The 22879-nt window shown below is 42.1% G+C and overlaps 1 protein-coding gene across 1 annotated transcript; it reads right to left on the reverse strand.

Moving 5' to 3' along the window:
* Positions 1 to 22192: 22192 nt before the first annotated feature.
* LOC129279538 (uncharacterized) lies at positions 22193 to 22621 on the reverse strand. Its single transcript, XM_054915645.2, has one exon. The coding sequence runs from the start codon at positions 22619 to 22621 to the stop codon at positions 22193 to 22195; it is 429 nt and encodes a 142-aa protein (XP_054771620.1).
* Between the last annotated feature and the right edge of the window lie 258 nt (positions 22622 to 22879).

Below are 22879 nucleotides of genomic sequence, written 5' to 3' on the forward strand. Positions count from 1 at the left end.
TGATATTACTAATAGTACATAATCAAAATGTGACAATTTTGGCTACTTTGACCGTTTATCCAATGTGTGAATTTCGTAATAAACATGACTGAGCAGCAATTGTAGGTCTATGAACATGATGACATGACGAAAAACCTCCATTTGATAACACTATACCCCTATTTCCCTCCGCATCAATTCTCTTCTCCAAGTACAACAAACCCTTACTGCCCCAAGCAGTATCAAAACACCTGTGTCTTGACCTCGGTCCGAAGATAACACCAGCCCGGCATATACAGTCACAGTAGGGGGCCCACACAAAATGGATATATGGCAGAGCATAGAGCATAATAGCTCTATGCATAGAGCTCTATGGGCAATGTGTGAGCGCGGTAGCATCCCTGCAAACCATGTCGTCATTTTATCCCCCTACTTTCCTAATTTCGAGGTCGATTTTCTTTGTTCGAAATTGAAAATGGGCTAACATTGGATTTCTGAATACAATATGCCTTTGAAAACGTGATTAAATATCGAATACAATAATTTCATTCCGAAGGTCCTACTACAGGCAGAGAAGTCTTACGTAATAGCACAGCTGTTGTTTATCATTTCGTCCTTGGCTCAACGCTCATAATCTGGCCTGTGGAGGAGAAATTGAGACAGCGGGATTACCTGGCCAATCAGGGTTGATCGGCGCTTTGAAATGATTTTTTCAAATTCCAAACAGAAAAAGGGGTATAGAACCGCAGTTTGCAATCTGAACTGCGGTCTTTCTCCAAACGGGGGTTTGACGTAATGAAATAATAATAATAATAATAGAGTATTTCTAAAGCGCCAAATCCACATTGATTATGTGCTCAAGGCGCTGCGAAAAGGAAATAAGAGAAAAATTACACAGTACAGGAAGGGACAAAGATAAAAGAATGACAGTCATGACAATGAAAGGAAACTACTGGAAGGCAATTTTAAACAAATGGGTTTTTAGGGTAATTTTGAAATTATCGATATTTGAAATACTACGAATGGAATATGGCAACTGATTCCACAAGGATGGCCCAGCATGTGCAAATGACTGTGGCGGCCCTCCGTCTTAGAACGGGTCCTGGATGCTGGGGGGCCGGCTTGTCCCTTGCCTCTATCACCTTCATCCGTTGATGAATTATTAGCCATCCTTAATGCGAGCGGTTTCCTTATATCTGTATATATGGCGTAATGTAGAGACCCGGGCGTGTTCCGTTTTCCCAAAATATATGGGGGTGGAGTGTTGAGGGGTAGTCTGAACAGGTGAAATATAGAAGAACAGGGGATTTCTATTGGAGCTGTATAATCTCTATGGGAAGGCTTATACTGTAGAAGTCAATCGGATTCCATAGATCACACAGGTTGGAGACGATGATTACATTTGGTGTATGACAACGGTCATAATTTAATTATACATCATTGTTCAGCATTTGTACAGGTTATCACCATTAACACCGTCACCAATTATCCAGAAATGTATTTGCAGTAGTAGAAATTAAGCGAGCATTGTTCATTTCCAAATCTTTTCTTGATTCAGCCCAGTTGGAGAGGAGCGCAGAGGGTTCGTCGTCCGACTCCGACCTCAGCCGCCGTCGAAGTGACGAGATCACTGCGAAACTCCGCTATTTATAGTCTCCGAGAGCTGCCTTACGCAGTGCGTTGCGTAAGTCGATCATTAAGTTCTAACGCACCAAAAGCTATAGCGCCATCTACGTTTACTGCATTATAACCAAAACCTGTAGCGGACTGGTTCGCTACACAGCCCCCCTCTTCAAGGAATGTGTCCTCACATTTGTTTTATCCTCACATTTGCAGAGGGATTCCAAACAATTTGACAAAGCAACCAAAATGTATTGAATTATATGCATCGCTGTATTAATCATACTTAGAGTTATGTCCTCTTTATATACACTCCTTATATGGATACTATGTACAATCAATCTCTCTGCGGCTTCCATAACTTATTTCTGTAAGCTCTTATTGATAGCATCATTATCATCATTCTCATTAGCAACATGAAACGTGTTCACTCTGTGGACATTAACTCTGAATATAAACATTACAGCGAGTGCTTCTATGCAAAATTAGTTTCATAAGTATCTGTGAGTCGAGGACACCTCCTTGAACAATATTATCCGAAAAGATAATGGTGTGGTGTTTCACAAAACAAGTAACTAACACTACGACATAAATATGGCGAAACATTTATATATATATACAAGTATAGATTGGGTTGTTTTCCACATTGGTTCAACAGTTCGTGTGGATTAATGCTTCTATTTGATTAGTTCATTCTTCAACCGTCAGAATCCTTGCGTCTTCTGTTATGCCACGCAGTAGATCCATAGATCGATTTATATTAACAGTTTGTCAGTTTTAGAATACAGTTCCACGTCTGTCTTCAGATGGAAAGTTATGAGTGTTCAATAGAAATAGTCTGGAGGTCTTCTCCGCCTTCTTGGATAGCGTGAAGGGTTGACGTCTGAGTCACTAGAATCATCAGGTAATGGAATTCCTGGTTCCACTGTAGTCTCAGTAGAAGCCTGAGTAGGTTGTCCATCATCCACAACATCTGGTTCACGATTGGTAGTCACCTCGTCTGTTAGGTCGGCTGGCTGAGTCCTCCAGGCCTCCGGTACATCAGATCCGTTGTAGAGCTTCAGTCGGTCAAAGTGGACCACTCTCAGTTTGCTCCTGGGGAATCTCTGGATACGATAGGTCACGTCGGAAAGTCTGGACACCACTCGATAGGGACCTTCCCATTTTGGTGCTAATTTGGGGCTGACTCCTTTTTTCCTGGCATTGTTGCGGAGCCATACGAACTGTCCAGCTTCATAGAGTTTCCCATCTGATTTCCGATCATAGTTCCTCTTCTGGCGTCGCAGTTCTACACCCTTACGTTCCTGGGCCCTTTGGTACGTCTCTTCCATTCTTTCCCTTAGCTGCTGAGCATAGTCAGTCCACTCACTTCCATCCTGTTTGGAGAACTGCAAATCGATAGGCAGTGAAACCTCTCGGCCAAACATCATCATGTTTGGAGTCTCCTTGATTGTGTCGTGTGTAGAGCTTCTGTATGCAGCTGTGGCATAGGGTATATACCTGTCCCAGTCCCGCTGGTGCTTCTCTGGATCCAATAGGGTAGCAAGAATGTTGATTAGCGTACGGTTGAACCTTTCAACCATCCCATCACTCTTTGGGTTGTACGGTGTCGTCCTTGTCTTTCTGACACCCAGTAGTTGACACACTTCTTGGAAGATGTTGGACTCGAAGTTCCTGCCCTGGTCACTATGTATCTCATTAGGAACTCCATAGCGGCAGATGAATTCGTCCACAAGCTTCCGTGCCACTGTTTCAGCCTTTTCATCTGGTATTGCATATGCCTCGACATACTTGGTATAGTAGTCAGCTACCACAAGAATGTACTTGTTCCCGTCATTGGTAACTGGCAATGGTCCCATAATGTCCAGGGCGATCCTCTCCATCGGATATCCACTCTGCCTCTGCTGTAGCAGAGCTCTTTTCCCTGGTCCTGCCTTCTGTCGGCGAGCGCAGTCTGGACATTGCCTAATGAAGGATCTGACATCTTCCTTCATTCCTACCCAGTAGAAACGTTCCTGTACTTTGTGTAGAGTCTTCGTCATACCAAGATGTCCTGCCATGGGAGAAGAGTGTAGGTCCTGTAGCACCTCCGGTATCAGAGCTTTAGGTAGTACATAACGCCACCTGACATCACGTCCATCTCCTGATTCCCACCTCCTGTAGAGAACACCATCTTTGACCTCTAGCTGGTCCCAGTGATCCAGAAGAACCTTGACCTTAAAAGGATATGCCGTCGCCTCTTCCCGGGCTGGCTTCCTTCCTTCCATCAGTGCATTCCTGACTGGATTTATGTTAGGATCTTCCTGCTGGGCCTCTTGGATGTCAGCTAGGTTGTCATTCCTCAACGTGATGACGTTGATATTCCTAGTGTCTCCTCCGTAGATGCAGCCTCCTTCTCGCTTACACTGCCTGCATGGTCTTCGTGATAGAGCGTCAGCGTTGCTGTGAATCCTTCCAGCTCTATGTATAATCTCAATGTCGTAGCTTGATATGACTTCCAGCCATCTTGCCAGCTGACCTTCAGGTTGCCGGAAATTCATCAGCCATCTCAGAGCTCCATGATCAGTCCTCACCTGGACGTGGCGACCATATAAATACTGCTTGTAATGTTTGAGGTACACTACTACAGCAAGTAGTTCCTTACGGGTTACACAGTAGTTTCTTTCTGGTTTGCTTAGGACTCGGCTTCCATAGGCAATGACCCGTTCCTGGCCATTCTGTATCTGGGAGAGTACACCGCCGATACCATCATTGCTGGCGTCTGTGTCCAGAATGAATCTTTCCTCCTCGGTAGGGTATACCAGTATTGGAGCCATGACTAGTCTGTGCTTCAGTTCCTCGAAGGCTTCTTGGCAGTCTTGGTTCCACTCAAACTTCCGTCCTTTCTCTGTCAATTGATGCAGAGGCCTAGCAATTCTGGCAAAGCCTTCAACAAAGCGACGGTAGTAAGATGCAAGGCCTAAAAATCCTCGGACCTCCCTCACTGACTCGGGTCTGGGCCATGTCCTGATTGTTTCTGTTTTGTCCTTCTCAGTCGATATACCTTCTGCAGAGACGACGTGCCCGAGGTATGAAACAGAAGTCTTGAACAAGTTGCACTTTTTTGGCTTCAACTTCAGCCCTGTCTGTCTTAGACGTTCAAACACCTGCTGCAGCCTCATCATCTCCTCATCAATGGATTTCCCGAACACGATCACGTCATCCAAGTAGACCAATAATGTCTCCCAGTGCAGTCCTCTCAATACCTGGTCCATGAGTCTTTCAAACGTTGCTGGGGCGTTGCACATGCCAAAAGGCATGACCTTCCAGGCATACAGTCCCCCACCTGCTAGGAAAGCTGACTTCCTCTTAGCATCCGAGTCAAGCTCTACCTGCCAGTACCCACTAGCAAGGTCCAACGTTGAAAACCATTTGGCTCCAGAGAGCGCGTCAAGGGTCTCGTCGATCCGAGGAAGAGGATATGCATCCTTGATGGTAACATTATTTAGTTGCCTGTAATCAACACAGAAGCGTTGGGAGCCATCTTTCTTCCTGACTAAGACGATGTTGGCTGCCCATGGACTGTCTGAAGGCTCGATGAGTTCCCTGTCCAGAAGATCGTTGACATGCTTCCTGATTTCATCTCGCTGTCCAAATGGATGTTTCCGTGGCCTCTGTTTGATTGGTCTGGTCTGCCCGGTGTCAACTGTATGCTTCACCAGGTTGGTTTTCCCCAGATCATAGTCTCCCTTAGAAAAGACATCCTGGTATGTAGTCAGTAGCTTAGCAATAGGTGCATGGTACTGCTCTGGCACCTCTAGTATACTCCGCTCGTACAAATCAGTCAAGTACTCTGGTAGAATAATCTCCTCACTGGAAAGCTGAGATGCTTGGATATCTGGTTCTGATACTGCCGACAAATATCCTAGCTCTGTCCCCTTCTTTATCACACGTTGTGATCCTGTAGAGTTGTATACTCTAACTGGGACTGCTCCATTACTAGTTCTGACGAGGGTCCTGGCCAAGATGATGCCTTTCTGTGTAAGTTGACGTCTATCATTTGATGCTTCGACCATGCCTGTAACGTCATCTGAAACCCCATCCAGTACTTTTCCTGTAATGATGCCTTCTCGGCCTGCCGGTATAGTGTACATCTCAGTAGCTATGATGCGGAAGCAAGTTCTAGTGTTGTCTTCATGGCGACACTGAACTGAACCCCACTTGGTTTCCATTGTAGCAGTCTCCAAGTTAAGCCTTGCTCCTAACTGCAGAAGATTATCCATGCCCAAGACTCCATCGCTACAGATATCAGCGACAATCAGGGTGATCCTTGCCTTCCCCTGGCCTATTATCACTTCTGTGTGGATCTTTCCATCCACCTCTAGTTGTGAGCCATCTGCAAGCATAACCTTCTCTGTAGTAGTTTGAATTGTAGGCTTATCTTGTAGTTTCCTATAGCCTGACTTGGAGATGTATGTATCTGTTGCTCCTGTGTCTACCAGAAAACTCAGCTGTGTCCCACCGATAGTGACTGGCACATACATGCCCTTCAGAATTCCTTTGTTGATTTCTCCATTGTACCTGGTTGTAACTATTGGCTGTGTGGCATTTGGTATTGAGGGGCTGGTGCTTCCAGGTTCCACGGCCGCGCCATGCCCCCCTGGGGCGACCTTACTTCGTTTGTTGAGCTCTGATATTGTTGCTCGGCTTGATGAACCTGAGCCTCGTCTCTCATCCTCTTTTTGCACTTCCTCTTCATGTGGCCTTTCTTTCCACAATAGTAGCAGCTACCATCAAATTTACTTGAATTCCCCTGCTGCTGCTTTTGCTTGTCACTAGGATCATTAGTCTGAGGTTGTTGCCGTAATGCGGTCCTGATGGCCTCCAATTCTTCCTTCAGTGTGGTCATCTCAGCATTACGCTTGGAGAGTTCTTCGTTCAAGGTAGCTACCATAGCTTTCACTTCTGAGATTGGTTCGGAAGTTGGTTTATCTTCCTCATTCTCTTTTGTCATTGCCCTGCTGTACTTGGGTTTTCTGCTACTTCTCTGATCCTCAGAATGATGGAAGGCCTCAGCTACCACTGCTGCATGTACCATCTCGTCCAATGTCTTACATTGGTTGTTGAACACTGCCTCTCTGAGCTTGGGTTTCACAAGGGCATCCATGAAGTGTCCCTTCGCCAATCTGTCACGGACATCAAAATCCAGCTCTGGGTAGGCCAATGCGGTGAGCTCCCTGATGCTTTGTGCAAGCTCCTTTAGTGTCTCGCCCTCCTGTCTCTGTCTTTGTTTCAGCTCCAGTAGATGATTCTCAGCCTGTTTATTATCTGAGAACCGATTGGCCAGCATTCTCTTGAGATCACTGAAGCCTACTGTATGCCTTTGTTCCCGTAGCAGCCTTAGTGCCTGACCTCTTAAGCATGATGCCAGGATCCTCCCCGCTTCTTCATCATCCCAGCCATTCACTGCTCGGCATGAGTTGAAATGTTGGCTGTAATCAATCCATGATGAACATCCATCATATTTGTCTGGCTTGATAAATTGGGTACCTCTAGGCTTCTGTTGGGCGTCCTGTGATGACCTTGGTTTTGACGTCTGCCCATGTTGGAGTGTATCTTCCAATGCCTGATGGATTATGGCCTGAAGCCTACTGTCATCAATTGGAGGGTCTCGCACAGCAGTTTGTTTCATCACTGGTGATGCAGTTTCCCTGGCAGAATTTTGTACTGGCGAATTAATAGAAATGCCTCTCCTATTCCGCCACGTAGTATTGGATGGAACTTCCTCCTCCTCAGTTGATGATGCTGTTTGTGTAGACCTATCTGTGCTTCCCCGAGTACTCAGTTTTCTTCGTCTCCGTCTGGTAGGCTTACTCTGCTCATTAGAGAATGATAGAAGCAGCTTCTCCATCTGTGCTTGCATAGATTTAGCCTGTTGCATCATCATAACCTGGGCATTGGCTTGCTGTTTCATCATCTCGTCCTGAGCTAGCTTGGCTTGATTTTTCATCATCTGTGCGATCTCCATCAGAGCCTCGGTCTTCTGCCTTCTTCCCCTACTGGTAGATAACTTGATTCCGGAATGGGTAGAACCTGATTCATCCCCTGAAGAATTGCTGCCATCTGTTCCAGATGTCCTCACGTTCTCCATCCCACTTCTGACACCATTTGTGTGGCGGCCCTCCGTCTTAGAACGGGTCCTGGATGCTGGGGGGCCGGCTTGTCCCTTGCCTCTATCACCTTCATCCGTTGATGAATTATTAGCCATCCTTAATGCGAGCGGTTTCCTTATATCTGTATATATGGCGTAATGTAGAGACCTGTGCGTGTTCCGTTTTCCCAAAATATATGGGGGTGGAGTGTTGAGGGGTAGTCTGAACAGGTGAAATATAGAAGAACAGGGGATTTCTATTGGAGCTGTATAATCTCTATGGGAAGGCTTATACTGTAGAAGTCAATCGGATTCCATAGATCACACAGGTTGGAGACGATGATTACATTTGGTGTATGACAACGGTCATAATTTAATTATACATCATTGTTCAGCATTTGTACAGGTTATCACCATTAACACCGTCACCAATTATCCAGAAATGTATTTGCAGTAGTAGAAATTAAGCGAGCATTGTTCATTTCCAAATCTTTTCTTGATTCAGCCCAGTTGGAGAGGAGCGCAGAGGGTTCGTCGTCCGACTCCGACCTCAGCCGCCGTCGAAGTGACGAGATCACTGCGAAACTCCGCTATTTATAGTCTCCGAGAGCTGCCTTACGCAGTGCGTTGCGTAAGTCGATCATTAAGTTCTAACGCACCAAAAGCTATAGCGCCATCTACGTTTACTGCATTATAACCAAAACCTGTAGCGGACTGGTTCGCTACATGACCAATCCCCCCATGGTTTCTTGGATTTAGGAACTGTAAGCAATTCTGAATCGGAAGATCTTAAACGTCGAGGAGGATTGTATGGCATCAACAAATTAACATTATATTCTGGGGCAGATCCATGGATGCAGTGAAAAACTAACAATAATAACTTAAATACAATACGATACTCAATGGGTAACCAATGCAGTGAGGACAGAACTGGAGTTATGTGAGTAGAGCGTCTGATAAGCGTAACAATACGGGCTGCAGAATTTTGTAATTTTTGCAACCGTGAGAGTTGGGATTGTGGAAGCTGAAACAAAAGAGAATTGCCAAAATCAAGTCAAGATGATATCAGAGCATGTATTATCTTTTCTGTAGCGGAGCGGGTTAAATACTTGCGAATGATGCCTAAATTACGCAATTGATACCTGACTGATTTACACACGGCAGTGATCTGGGTAGACATAGACATTGTTGAGTCAAACAAAACTCCAAGATTCCTGCATGATTTGGATGGCATAACATTATCATTACCTATTCTCAAAGAGGGAAGTCTTATCTTATCTAGTGCAGCTTTAGAGCCAATAAACAACAGCTCAGATTTATCTTCATTTAATTTTAAAGAATTGTTGCTGATCCACCTATTGATATCATGAACACAAGCCTCAAGATTTTTTTACAGTATCAATGGCATTGGTCTGGTTAGGTAGGAATGATGTGTAGAGTTGAATATCGTCTGCATAACAATGATATTTAAAACAATGGCATCTTAAAATCTGTTTAAGACCACCCAAGTACAATGAGAAAAGGGTCGGGCCTCCGACTGATCCCTGCGGTACACCATGAACTAATTCAGCAGGATTGCTCTTTGAATTGTTAATACAGACTACTTGAAACCTTTCAGATAAGTATGACTTAAACCACTCTAGAGCTATCCCATCAACCCCAAGGGATCTCAGAGTATTTAGCATGATTCTATGATTGACAGTGTCAAACGCTGTAGATAAGTCAAGAAGTAAGAGAACAGTAATTTTTCCATTATCCATGTCTTTCAAGATGTCATTAGATAGATTGACAAGCAAAGTCTCAACGCTATCGATGCACTCGATATGCTGACTGGTGATTGTCCAAGAGATCATTCTCCTGTAGATATTCTGATAGCCTTGAAAAGACCACACGCTCAAGGATCTTGGACAAAAAAAGGGAGGTTTGACACAGGTCGGTAATTCTGAATAGCTTCAGCATCAAGAGATGGCTTCTTTAAGACTGGGTGGATGTAAGCTAGCTTCAGTGAACTCGGAACCGATGCCTGCTGAATACTCTTGTTGACAATGCTGGCTATGATAGGCGCAAAAACCTGAGCACAATCCTTCACTAAGGCAGTAGGAATCTGATCCAAGTCGCAGGACTTCGGTGGCATATTGCGAAGAAGTCTCTCAATCTCAGCTGGTGTCGTAGATTCAAAAGATAGCAGAGATGCAGATGTTTGCACAGATGAAGACCGCGTGACGTCTGTGAACATGCTGCTACATATCTTATTTGTCTTTGACTGAAAGAACTGCATGAAGAGCTGTGCTAAACTTTCACCATCAACATGAGCTGGAAGAGGTGATGACTTATTGCGACCTAGAAGATGATTGGCCACACTGAATAGTCGTTTAGAGTCCGTTCCACAGTCTTTGATGAGACTAACATAGTAATTACACTTTGCTTTTCGAACAAGGGAGTTGACAACCTTTCTTTGATTGCAGTACAGCTGCCGATCAATTTCCAACTTGCCCTGTGATCGCCATTTCCGTTTAGCTTGTCGACAGCTACGCTTTGCGAGGGCAATTTCATGGTTGTACCACGGGCTGACAGAGTGATCTCGCGTTAAATCCCTTTTGATGGGAAATATTAAAGGCTCACCTTGAGTAAAAATCGTGCCAAATATCTTGTGACTGTCTACTGTGGCCCCTTTGGTCACTGTATGGTCCTAAATAGCCAGCATTATTTTCCTTCTTTAAAGTGAAATTATACTGAGAATCATTACAAAGCAAAATAGGTCACAGTGAAGTTAACTAAGAGTTTTGACTATCATTCAATTTTTACCATCTTTTTTTTGTACAATGCTTCACAAACCTCACATTGGCATGATTGGTGAGCAGCAAATTTACCCTTAATTCTTTTGAAGACGTACTGGGTAATTAAAGACATTCTCTATATGAAATTTTTCTCTGTGCCGACTTTTGGTCACTCTTTAACAATTTAGGGTAAGTTTTCCACTTTCAACTTTACCAATCATGCCAATGTGAGGTTTGTGAAACATTATACAAAATGGCTAAAGGTAATAAAAATGCATCATGGTCAAACCTATTCGTGAAATTCACTTTGACCAATTGCTTTGTAATGATGCACCTTTGAATTGAGGATTAGTGCCTTCCTCTAGAACATAGTTATCTGTATAATTTGAATTAAAAAGGAGGGACTGATGTTATGGCTACTCAATGACCATACAATGACCAATTGGGCCACATTAGACAGTGGTAAGGTATTTGGCACAATTTTTTACTCAAGGTGAGCTTGTAATATTTCCAATCGAAATGGATTGAACGCATTTCCACAATTGCTCCTGTCATGTTTATTTACAAAAGTCATACATGCGATATATAGTCAAAATGGCCAAAATGGTTACAACATTTGATTATGTACTATTAGTCATATCATATTGAAATCAATATTTGATATAATACATATTATTAACAATACGGAGCGACAACAAAATTTTAATCCTTTTTGATACATGCAAATGTGATTGGTCATTGTCGGGACCAAAAGCAACCAAAATGACCACTAGCTCATAAATGGTCATTAAGACTGATATATTTGGAATCATTAATCTACATTAATCTAAAAAATGTCCTTAACATAACATGTAAATGATGCTAAAATGTCTCATTCCTGAATTTGCTGCCCCATATATGTGAGGTTTCCATAAACATTTACTGTGTGGTCAAGGTGGCTAAAATCATGTAAATGACAACAGTGCATGGTCAAACAACCTTATGTATGCTCGATGTAAAGGATTTTATCACAATTATCAACACTCTTCACCGATTATTGGTAGCTCATGCTGATAATGATACTGACCAACATTTGAGCCCTTTTGAATCATCAAAGCATGTGTGGTCTCTCTCTTAGCTGATCCCTCCACTATCTGGAGATTCCTAGGGTCCATGGTCACTGGTCAATATTGAGGGAAACGTGGTCAAAATGACCACAGGGTCCAATAATTTGGCCAATAACACTGGTCTGTGTGGAATCATTTCATTAATTTCCACCCAGAAGCTTTCAAACTTTCCCCATTTAACAATAATTGATGCTAATATTAACGCAATCCCAAATTTGATGATAATGATACTGACCAACATTTGAGCCCTTTTGAATCATCAAAGCATGTGTGGTCTTTCTCTTAGCTGATCCCTCCACTATCTGGAGATTGTTAGGGTCCATGGTCACTGGTCAATATTGAGGGAAACGTGGTCAAAATGACCACAGGGTCCAATAGTTTGGCCAATAACACTGGTCTGTGTGGAATCATTTCATTGATTTCCACCCAGAAGCTTTCAAACTTTCCCCATTTAACAATAATTGATGCTAATATTAACGCAATCCCAAATTTGATGATAATGATACTGACCAACATTTGAGCCCTTTTGAATCATCAAAGCATGTGTGGTCTTTCTCTTAGCTGATCCCTCCACTATCTGGAGATTCCTAGGGTCCATGGTCACTGGTCAATATTGAGGGAAACGTGGTCAAAATGACCACAGGGTCCAATAGTTTGGCCAATAACACTGGTCTGTGTGGAATAATTTCATTGATTTCCACCCAGAAGCTTTCAAACTTTCCCCATTTAACAATAATTGATGCTAATATTAACGCAATCCCAAATTTGATGATAATGATACTGACCAACATTTGAGCCCTTTTGAATCATCAAAGCATGTGTGGTCTTTCTCTTAGCTGATCCCTCCACTATCTGGAGATTGTTAGGGTCCATGGTCACTGGTCAATATTGAGGGAAACGTGGTCAAAATGACCACAGGGTCCAATAGTTTGGCCAATAACACTGGTCTGTGTGGAATCATTTCATTGATTTCCACCCAGAAGCTTTCAAACTTTCCCCATTTAACAATAATTGATGCTAATATTAACGCAATCCCAAATTTGATGATAATGATACTGACCAACATTTGAGCCCTTTTGAATCATCAAAGCATGTGTGGTCTTTCTCTTAGCTGATCCCTCCACTATCTGGAGATTCCTAGGGTCCATGGTCACTGGTCAATATTGAGGGAAACGTGGTCAAAATGACCACAGGGTCCAATAGTTTGGCCAATAACACTGGTCTGTGTGGAATAATTTCATTGATTTCCACCCAGAAGCTTTCAAACTTTCCCCATTTAACAATAATTGATGCTAATATTAACGCAATCCCAAATTTGATGATAATGATACTGACCAACATTTGAGCCCTTTTGAATCATCAAAGAATGTGTGGTCTTTCTCTTAGCTGATCCCTCCACTATCTGGAGATTGTTAGGGTTCATGGTCACTGGTCAATATTGAGGGAAACGTGGTCAAAATGACCACAGGGTCCAATAGTTTGGCCAATAACACTGGTCTGTGTGGAATCATTTCATTGATTTCCACCCAGAAGCTTTCAAACTTTCCCCATTTAACAATAATTGATGCTAATATTAACGCAATCCCAAATTTGATGATAATGATACTGACCAACATTTGAGCCCTTTTGAATCATCAAAGCATGTGTGGTCTTTCTCTTAGCTGATCCCTCCACTATCTGGAGATTCCTAGGGTCCATGGTCACTGGTCAATATTGAGGGAAACGTCAAAATGACCACAGGGTCCAATAGTTTGGCCAATAACACTGGTCTGTGTGGAATAATTTCATTGATTTCCACCCAGAAGCTTTCAAACTTTCCCCATTTAACAATAATTGATGCTAATATTAATGCAATCCCAAATTTCTCCTCACCATGTCCGATATAACCTGAATTAACATACACAATGAGCAGGGCTGGCCGGGGGTCAAGGTGGCGAAAATGACCAAGGTAATCAACTTTGGGGATGCTCAATTTTAAGGATTCATTCACCAGTGTTGGGTGTCACAGCACACCCTTGTTAAGATTCTGGTAACATTCGAAGTATTTTTGGATAAATTGAACTGATGTTATTGGCCATTTTAAGGGCCGTAAGTGGCCAAAATGACCTTAAGCTGTTGAATAGGGTCATTAAGACTGATATATTTGGAATCAGCATCACATTTTACATAAGATGGACTATAGAATGCATTTCCATTTTATATGGGAAGAAGATATAACACGCTGAAGACCTCAAATTCCTGCCTATGTGCAGTTTGTTATGCAAAACTGCGTGAATGGTCAGTTATGTCTAAAGTACCCCAAATGACCCTCATAGGTAAAAACTGATGGAATAAATTACATGAGGTCAAAATACTTTTGAGATGTTCAATTTAAAGGATTAATACACCAATGTTAGGTGTCACAGCATGCCCTTGTATTACAATTCTGGTGACATTCAAGTATTTTTTGATAAATTGAACTGATGTCATCGGTCATTTGAGGGCCATAAGTGGCCAAAATTACCATAATCTATTAAATAGGGTCATTAAGACTGGTATATTTGGAATCAGCATAAAATTCTACACAAGTAGGCCATTTAAATGCATTCTCATTTTATAAGGGAAGAAGATAAAACATGCTGAAGACCTCAATTTCCTGCCTATTTGAACAGTTAATAATGCAAAACTGCGCGAATGGTCAGTTATGTCTAAAGTACCCAAAATGACCTTCACAGGTCAAAACTTACGGAATAAATTATATGAGGTTGATGGTTATAATCCAGCGCACATTTTGAAAATAAATGTGGATTTCTAAAGACATCCAATCGTAGCTCTGATCAATATTTGTAACACATTTCGGACAAAAAAATCATGAAAATTGTCATTTTTGGCCAAATCATGGCCAAACTGACCACTTCTATTGTGATTTGGCAAATGAAACCACTTTATCTGGAATCTGGGTGCATCTTTACTTAAGATAGACCCTTTTAATTGCATGTGGCTACAAAAGCATTCTGTTAAGGGACCATTTTCCAAAGAGTGGTCAAAATGCTCATTTTTGGTCAAAAATTTGCCAAATTTGCCAAAATGGCGTGAGTACGGTCAATGAGAGTGACTTTTTTGGAATCGGCGCACAATTTTACCCCGGATAAGCTTGTCAAACCTTCCCCACCAAAAATTCTGAATAAAGCCCCCTAGACTATTTGTTATGATCTCGTAATAATAGAAATTCAAGATAGAAAGACAGGAAGAAAATAAAAATAAAAACAATGACATTTCGACCCTCTTTGGGGTTGTTTACAGCTCTTTGCAAAACTGAAGACATGTACGCAATATGCCGACGATCCATATTAAAAACAGTAATGTCTATATAATATCTATTAATAAAGGTAAAATAATATATTAGCTCCTTCATCCACGGTGTGATAATAGTAAATGAAACCTAACGATGGATGGGTGTAATTTATATATTGGGGATATCATTGTGTCCATAGGGGAGAGTGGTGTCATCTTGAAGACGGACTCGTTTGGTAAACACTATCTTATACCTTTTTTCTCTGTCTTCAGTATGCATTGTTTAAGTCTTTATGTCCCTTACTATTTTAGATTCCTTGACTGTTTTGACGCTGCCTGGTTCCTCATGAATAAGTTCTTTCATGCTGTTATGGTTAATGATGAGAGAGTTAGATACATTCAAAGTGAACCCCCGCACTTTACATACCTTCGTACCCTTATTAGTAGCGTAGCTGTAATTTTTTGGTCCACCGCACAACCATGTGACAATGTGTTCACCTTCTGAGAGCTCGTCCGTCAAATCACCCAGAAAATACTTGGTAGGGGGGTCTAGGTGTTCTATGTCCGGATTAGTGATGAACACAACACTGTCTGTGTCGTAATACAACACCCTCTCATCCAGCTGCTCTAACACTGAATATAATTTTAAACGGGCCATGGCTGTAGTAAAAGAGGCGTTGATGATATTTGTGTTGACATTGTGGTCAACAAAATGGCTGGCCTGTTTATAGTGGACCTCAACCATATCCTCATTTAAAACAAGGAGATCCACGACTTCTTTTGATTGGTCGTTGAAAAAATCAAGGATCTCGGCACTGGTCTTGACAAATTTGGTTTGCCGTAAATTCGGTCTCTAGGCAAATTTTCCCCACAGAACATTTATGATAGATTTAGAAATTGCTCTCAGACCGGGATTTTTTTCGATTTTATTCTTGTCTAATGCTATTCCTTCATGTGATTGGTATCGCTGAATGTATGCTTCCCGGTCTGATTCTGTTTGTACATGTGCAGGGTACCCCGATGATTCCTGTTTAATTTTCATAAAAGCATCGATGTATGGCGCAAACAAACCACCGGTCCTTGTTTTGGGGTCATATACCGTGGAGTTGTCAAAGTGCCACACCTCGATCATGTCGGAGATGACGTAACGCTTTTCGACAGCTTTCTTAATTTCTTCCGAAACCCACGTACCCTTCAAGGCACGTTCATCCGTGTCGCATACATTCGTAATTCCGAAGCTTCGTTATTCCGAAGGTTCGTAATTCCGAAGGTTCGTTAATCCGAAAACGAAATAAGGTTCGTAATTCCGAAGGTTCGTTAATCCGAAACGAAACGAGGTTCATAATTCCGTAGCTTCGTTAATCCCAAAACAAAATGAGGTTCGTAATTCCGAAGGTTTGTTAGTCCGAAAACGAAATGATTAACGAACCTTATTTCGTTTTCGGATTAACGAACCTTCGGAACAACAAACCTTATTTCATTTTCGGATTAACGAACTTTCGGAACAACGAACCTTATTTCGTTTTCGGATTAACGAACCTTTGGAATAACGCCACAAATGTTCGGATTAACGAACCCTTTTACGTTTTCGGATTAACGAACATCGAGGTATAGGCAATTTACGTGTTTCGGAATTACGAACCTTGGAATTACGAACCTTCGGAATTACGAAGTGTAACCCCTCAGTGTTATGTGCGCAAGCACCTTGATTTAAATTATCAGCGCACGTACTACATAGAGGAAATGTGAGTTTTCCCCCCGAACGGTACGGCAAAACAGGGTAAAACAATCGTCTCGGAGGAATGACGGTACACTTGACAAGCCCGAATATACGATCGAGCGGGGGAAAATCCGAATGGATGATTCGTGGATGGCCAAGCGGGTACCTTTCGAATTTGTTGATAAATGGATAGAGACTTGTGAAACGTGATATCAATTTTTCTCATCCCCTTTGACCTCCCTAACAAAGAACACCCACCTGTCCTACCCCCAAAAATGAATCCCTGGGATTTAACGATTCCTTGAACGCGCGATGAAGCGTAGCTATGTGGAGAAAAACATCCAGGTCCTCGCGGATTATCTCCCACTCATGCTCCCAAATGTAAAATAACATGTATCCCGCTCTTTCCAAAAGTTCCAGACGTTGTATTGTCTGTTTGTTCAGAGAACCCATGGTTGTATTTAGTTTCTTATTCTCTACCTCTGGTTTATAACATTGCTTACAGCCATGGTAGAAGTAACCCAGAAACTCCCAAACATATTTTTTACCATCTACTTCCGCATAACCATCCACGAATCGTCCATTCGCTTTTCGCTCCCCACCATGAAAGGCATGTCGTATATTGAGACCCGTCTGTATAGCCTCCAAGTGTAACCACTCACCCGCGCTGACTGATTGGTTCTTCCCTTTTGTGTATCCGTCCTGGGGGATTAGGCCAATTGTGCCTGGTTTCAGATAATTGGTCCTGAAAAGAAGATTACACGCGCTGGGAAGTGTGAGCGAGCGAAAGAAAGGGTCAATACCTGAAGGGTTTGTTTTTGTGGCACTTACTGTTTTAAAGTGATGTCTTAAGAGTTTACAACTCTGATGTAAGATGTCAACATCACTCTTACAGTAGGCGGCCAATTCTTCTTTGAAACAAAAAACGTAATTGTTCTGAAACAGTTTGTTGTACCAGATGTCAAACTCCTTTTGCATTGTTTTCATCATGTTATCGTAGCCATAATACTTCTTGGGAGGTAAGGGTCCAACGTAATTCTGGTTTGCAGGTTTATTGAAAAAGTGGGGGAAGTGACCCTTTTTCATTTCTTTCAGACCGAATGTCTTGGGGAGTTTTGATGGGCATTTGGAAAAAGTTCAAGGAGTCTTTAATCGTAATGTCAGGTTGTTTTGTTTGTATGCTGATTATCTTTGCGCCATTGAGGATGACATCTGGTTCAATACCTTTTTCTACCAGTTTGTTGAGGAGGAAATATGAATCGTATGCCTTTGCATTGTGTGCAAAGGCTACGGTGTTATGGTTATCCAAAGAAAAAAGCCAAGTTGAAAAATCTTCCAAGGTACCAACACCTTCAAATGTAATGCTCCTTTTATCGGGCTCTCCACAGCGCGGACAATATTCCCCAGGACCAATGATCCCATCCATGCACCCTACACACTCCCACGTCGCATGCACGTAACTGGGGAGGTGTACACCTGTATCCTGGGAACACTCGAAATCGAAAAATAAATATTTGGTGTAATTTTTTTCTTCTCGCGTTTATGCAAATGCTGCGAGTCTGAAGGTGTTTGACACTGATCGGTGGTGTTGATGTTTTCTTTTCCTTTGCAATGAGGGCTTTCTTTTGACACCTTCATGTAGCATTCATGGTATCTACCATCTACGATCACCTTACAGACATTACACCATGTTTGCGAACAGTCATGTTGTTCAACTGACACAATAACAGTTTCAAACACCTTCTCGCATTGCATGCATTTGTGATTTCTTTGACACGCTGTCTTGTTGTTGAACAGAGTCACGCTATGTAACTGGAAACAGCGTTCTGTTAAAAAGGTTACATTACATTCAGTACACGTGATTGTCATGTTTTTCTTTTCCTGGAAAGTTGGGCGGTCACAGTCCGTAGCAAAACAGTCATGGCATATACGACAACAGACATGAAATCTCGATCTTTGAATTTCTCGTGACAAATGTTGCAGACAAATTTGGTGCAAAGAAAGGCTTCAATATTGGTGATTACGTCGTGATGTCTGTTGTCATGGAGATACAGAAACAAGGTCTCAGCTGCAGGCTGACCAGCGTATATCATGGTTTCTGTGTTACGACCCCTATATACCATGAGTCTGTAATACGGAAGCAACACACGTTGAAACGCATCGTACTGTGATCGGTCAACCACGCCCTCGGGTACCCCAGCCAGCTGATGTAATTTTCGCGCTTTGCGCAGCAATTGTTTAGTGGGTTCCCTGTCTTTACGGGACCACGATTTGTAGAGTGCATTGTTTTGCTTTTGTAGCTTTGCAATTACCAATGCTTTTGCAAGACACATCTCATCGTCTCCCACAGGTACAGAGACGATGGATTTTTTCCTCAAGGCGGCAACACCGGCCGGAACGCCGGTGTATTTCTTGGCCCTACCACCTCCAGCTGGATTTACCACGTGATGAAATTGAATGGTAAAGCCTGGGTTGAGAAAAAAAATCCTGATAGCTATTTAGAACTTGCCAAATGCGCTCCAAAATGGCGTCAATATCAAAATCGCGCGCTGTAGACCAGGGTGTCGAGATGGGTACATTGAGTTGGTCTGAAACCAAAACCAACCTTACGTAATCCCTCTCCCCTGTGTTGTCGAATATGAGTTTTTGAAGCTCGTTGAAGCAAGTTCGGAGGTATGTCATCATAGCAGACATGGTCGTGATGTGATCTGTATCCGCTTTGAGGTCATACCATACCTCCCTTACTCTGAATCGCTTCGACATGCGCTGGTCAACAAAGACCCATTTGGGTGTGGATACAGGTGGTGTGTCAGAAAACGTCTAAAAGGGCATACTATCTTCGTCCTCAGTCAGACGGGCGGATTCTTTTTCAGACATTTTACTTTTTTTCTTTCCCATCCCCCTTTTTGACCATCACCCCCCATTTTTATTTTCAAGGGCATAATTTTTTCAGGCGTTTTTACAAACTCATCTCCCGAATCATCGGTAGAGCTGTAATAATTGACCCGTGGTGGTGGTACAGCCTGGGGGTCGATGGCATAGCTTGTACCGGGAGCAGAGCTGTTATTGTTTGATTTATCGCCGCGCACGTCTCTATTAGAATTACGGTCACCTACCTGATTGTCTGCCGTGTTCCTCTCTTTCACACCCTCTATTGCGTTGATGGTTGTGTCCACCGTCTTTTCAGCTTGTGAATTCGTAAAATTATAATACATGTAGGTGTCTAAAAGATGCTTTAACTTTTGACGAAAACGGGAGGTTCGTTGGGAAGGTGACGAGCTCTCTTGCGATGCCATGATGTATACCTTCTAAACCAAACTAACTACCAGATGCCAGTGGATACGTGGTAACGGTATGGTTACGTATTTGTCAAAAAATGATCAGTCCCCCATATTTCTAACGTCTTTAAAACGTATCTTGTTACTCAGCGTACTTGGCTTCGTTTTCGTCGTTCCCATTGGTCAGGAGAGTTCTGACGTGGATTGTGCGACAAAAAGGGTGAGTGTATCTCTTGCCCGGACGGTGAGTGCTCTCTTGCGTAAACCCTCTCTGCAGAACTACAAGTTCTAAATGCGGAAATGCTGAATTCTTTTTGTTCTCGTTGTTCATTGTTTTTTTGTGTTCTTGAAAACAGTCCATCAATCTTGGTTTGGTATTGTATAATTCCTGCCAATCGACATCGGTAAGGACCATTCCGCTGTCACTCATAAAATAATGTCCAGTCTTCGTTGAAAATGGTGCCCAACGTATTGCCGTACGGTTGTGCGACTGGAATACAATTCCTTGTATGTGAAAATGACCCCCTTTTACAACTGACATGTCATACACATTTCGACAAAATGGTATTTTGGTAAAAACACAGACCGAGTTATTCACATCGCGGTTTATAAGTTCCATTTTGTATTTCAAAAATTCTTCAAATTCAGCCTGCTCGATGATGATAGAATGCCCTCTTAAGGTAACCATTCCATCTTCTTTATCAAATTGATGAAAATGGGCAAATAGAAACCCTTGGTAAACAGAAACCCTTGGTAAACCAATAGGCTGAAAACTTTCATATACTCCTTGTTGTCACAAAGCGTGTGGTGGTAGAGTTCTTGCGGGTCTTGTTGCGATGAAAATGCTTCGGATCGAGGCCTTTTCCAGCCTTGATGATTTTTTTTTTGCTCCGATTCCATGCTTGTATCGTCAATAATGTTTCGTCTTCGGACACCAAACTATGACTGAGTAAAACTTTTATTACTTTTAATAAAATTTGAGTTGGTTTGAGATCCATGCACTATAAAGCAGGATTAAGAAGACTCATTAATACCCATTCATATTTATCCCTGACCAGTTCTTCACGAAACGATTAACCATCCCTGATCTCAATACGGTTTCACAATGCCCGTCATTAAGAACAATTGTGATCAAAATAAACAAAACCGTACCTTCACTCGGGGAAGTCTATCAAACAAGAAAATAATGTCTGGTTACATGTCATTCAGGGGCATGAAATACAATGAAAGTTACCCTTTGTACCTCATATCCCTACTTATGATATATCTTTTATACTATTTTTTAACGTTATATGATTGACACATGTAGATCGCTTTCCTCGTAAATACACTTCACCGTTGTTTATATTTAATTTACCCATTTGATTTAATTTAATTTTCATTTAAATCACACATTTATTTTTTTCTAGATATCGGAAGCTCTCATTGTTTAGTTTTCTCTTTAATTTACCATTTTAAAAATCTGTTTTCTTATTTTGTTTATTGATTTTATTTCATAGACTGTTAGTTATTAACATTTTTTAAAATTGTATTTCGTATTTATTATTTTTTAATTTTATTTTTACTCAAAAACTCTTTTCCCTTTTCATCATAATTCATAGTCCTATTCTTTTGTCCCACATATTCATTACCAACTTTAACCTCATCGCTTAAACATGTTTTCACACCCTCTTTTACAAACACTCTAATCCTTTTCTTTTTACACCCACTCTATTCCTCATCATGATTCTTCAATTCATTTTACCGCACATTTTTATCAAACACTCTTACTCTTTTTCTCTCACTCTTTTCGATTTGTATATTCTGTATCTCTCATAAATCAACACATACGCTCATTCATACACAGATACTTAACCCGTTGGAGATTGGGTAATGTTGCTATGGCACATGTGTCCATAGACTCCAACCACATAATGGGGGCTTATAGTCTCCAACGGGTTTTCTTTTTTTTTACGTAGAGTACTGATACAAGACATCATAAAATGACAGATCGTACACAATATGTACAGGAACGGATGAGTTTTTATTTAAAAAAAAAAAAAAAAAATACCATAATCAATTCGTTGTTCTTTGGTTCATTTTTTTATTTAAAAAAAAATAGTGTTCTCTAAAGTTCAATATTTCTGCTCTGCTCTTCAGACCCGTCCGTTCTGCTCCTCTAGCTAACTCCAACCAACCACTTCTGCTCCGTCTGTCTGGTAAATTGCTCTTCCAGCCCGATGCACCGTCTGTCTCGTTTTGCTATTCCAGTCCATTCTGCTCCTGTAAATAGTTGACCTACCTCCGTCTCATCGTTCAGACCCGTCCGCCTACATGTTCTTGGCCTTGTAAATTGTGGCGTTAATCTGCTTCAACGACATCTGTAGCTTCTTAAAGTCCATTTCTGACAAGGTGATGCCTTTTTTTGTGGGGTGCGTTTGACCTCCTAGCAGGTAGAATTCTCGAATGTCCACGTAGACGCACCCACCAAACTTTCTGACAGTTACATTTTTGGGCTTCACACCCTGGCATATTTTAACCTGTAGTACGTTGGCGCCAGTCGGTGTTGGTCTTGCTGCATGCGTTGTCCCAGCCGATTCTCTCCTCGCCTCCTCCACAAACTCTCCCACGGTCTGCTTTGCTGGTGCCTCCGTCTTTCCCTTGAAGACAAACCTTGCCTTCTTCGTGTTTGGGGCTTCGTCTTCCATCGGCTGGGTATCTTGGACGAGCACGATCTCTTCTTGGTTCGCTGGGTGCATGTTGATATATAGAGATTTACGTGAGTGGCGTTGTGGATACGATGAAATTCAAAGCATGAATGAAAAATATCAGTCCAAGGTCGATGTCTTTTATGTTGGGTGTTTCTTCCGGGTACTAGCGGGGGAAGATGCCGTTGGGTCTCGAATCATGGGATTTTGTCAATATGGTCGATACATGCAAATAATTCAGGGTGTGGGTCACCGCCGCCCCTAATAATTCAGGGTTCAAAGGGTTAATTAGAAACATGTAGCTAAATC

The sequence above is a fragment of the Lytechinus pictus genome, chromosome 2 (assembly GCF_037042905.1).
Source record: "Lytechinus pictus isolate F3 Inbred chromosome 2, Lp3.0, whole genome shotgun sequence".
In the NCBI taxonomy this organism is placed as follows: Eukaryota; Metazoa; Echinodermata; class Echinoidea; order Temnopleuroida; family Toxopneustidae; genus Lytechinus; species Lytechinus pictus.

Bases quoted from the DNA above. Each gene is read 5' to 3' on its own strand.
- LOC129279538 (XM_054915645.2), bottom strand. From the start codon at position 22,621: ATGCACCCAGCGAACCAAGAAGAGATCGTGCTCGTCCAAGATACCCAG.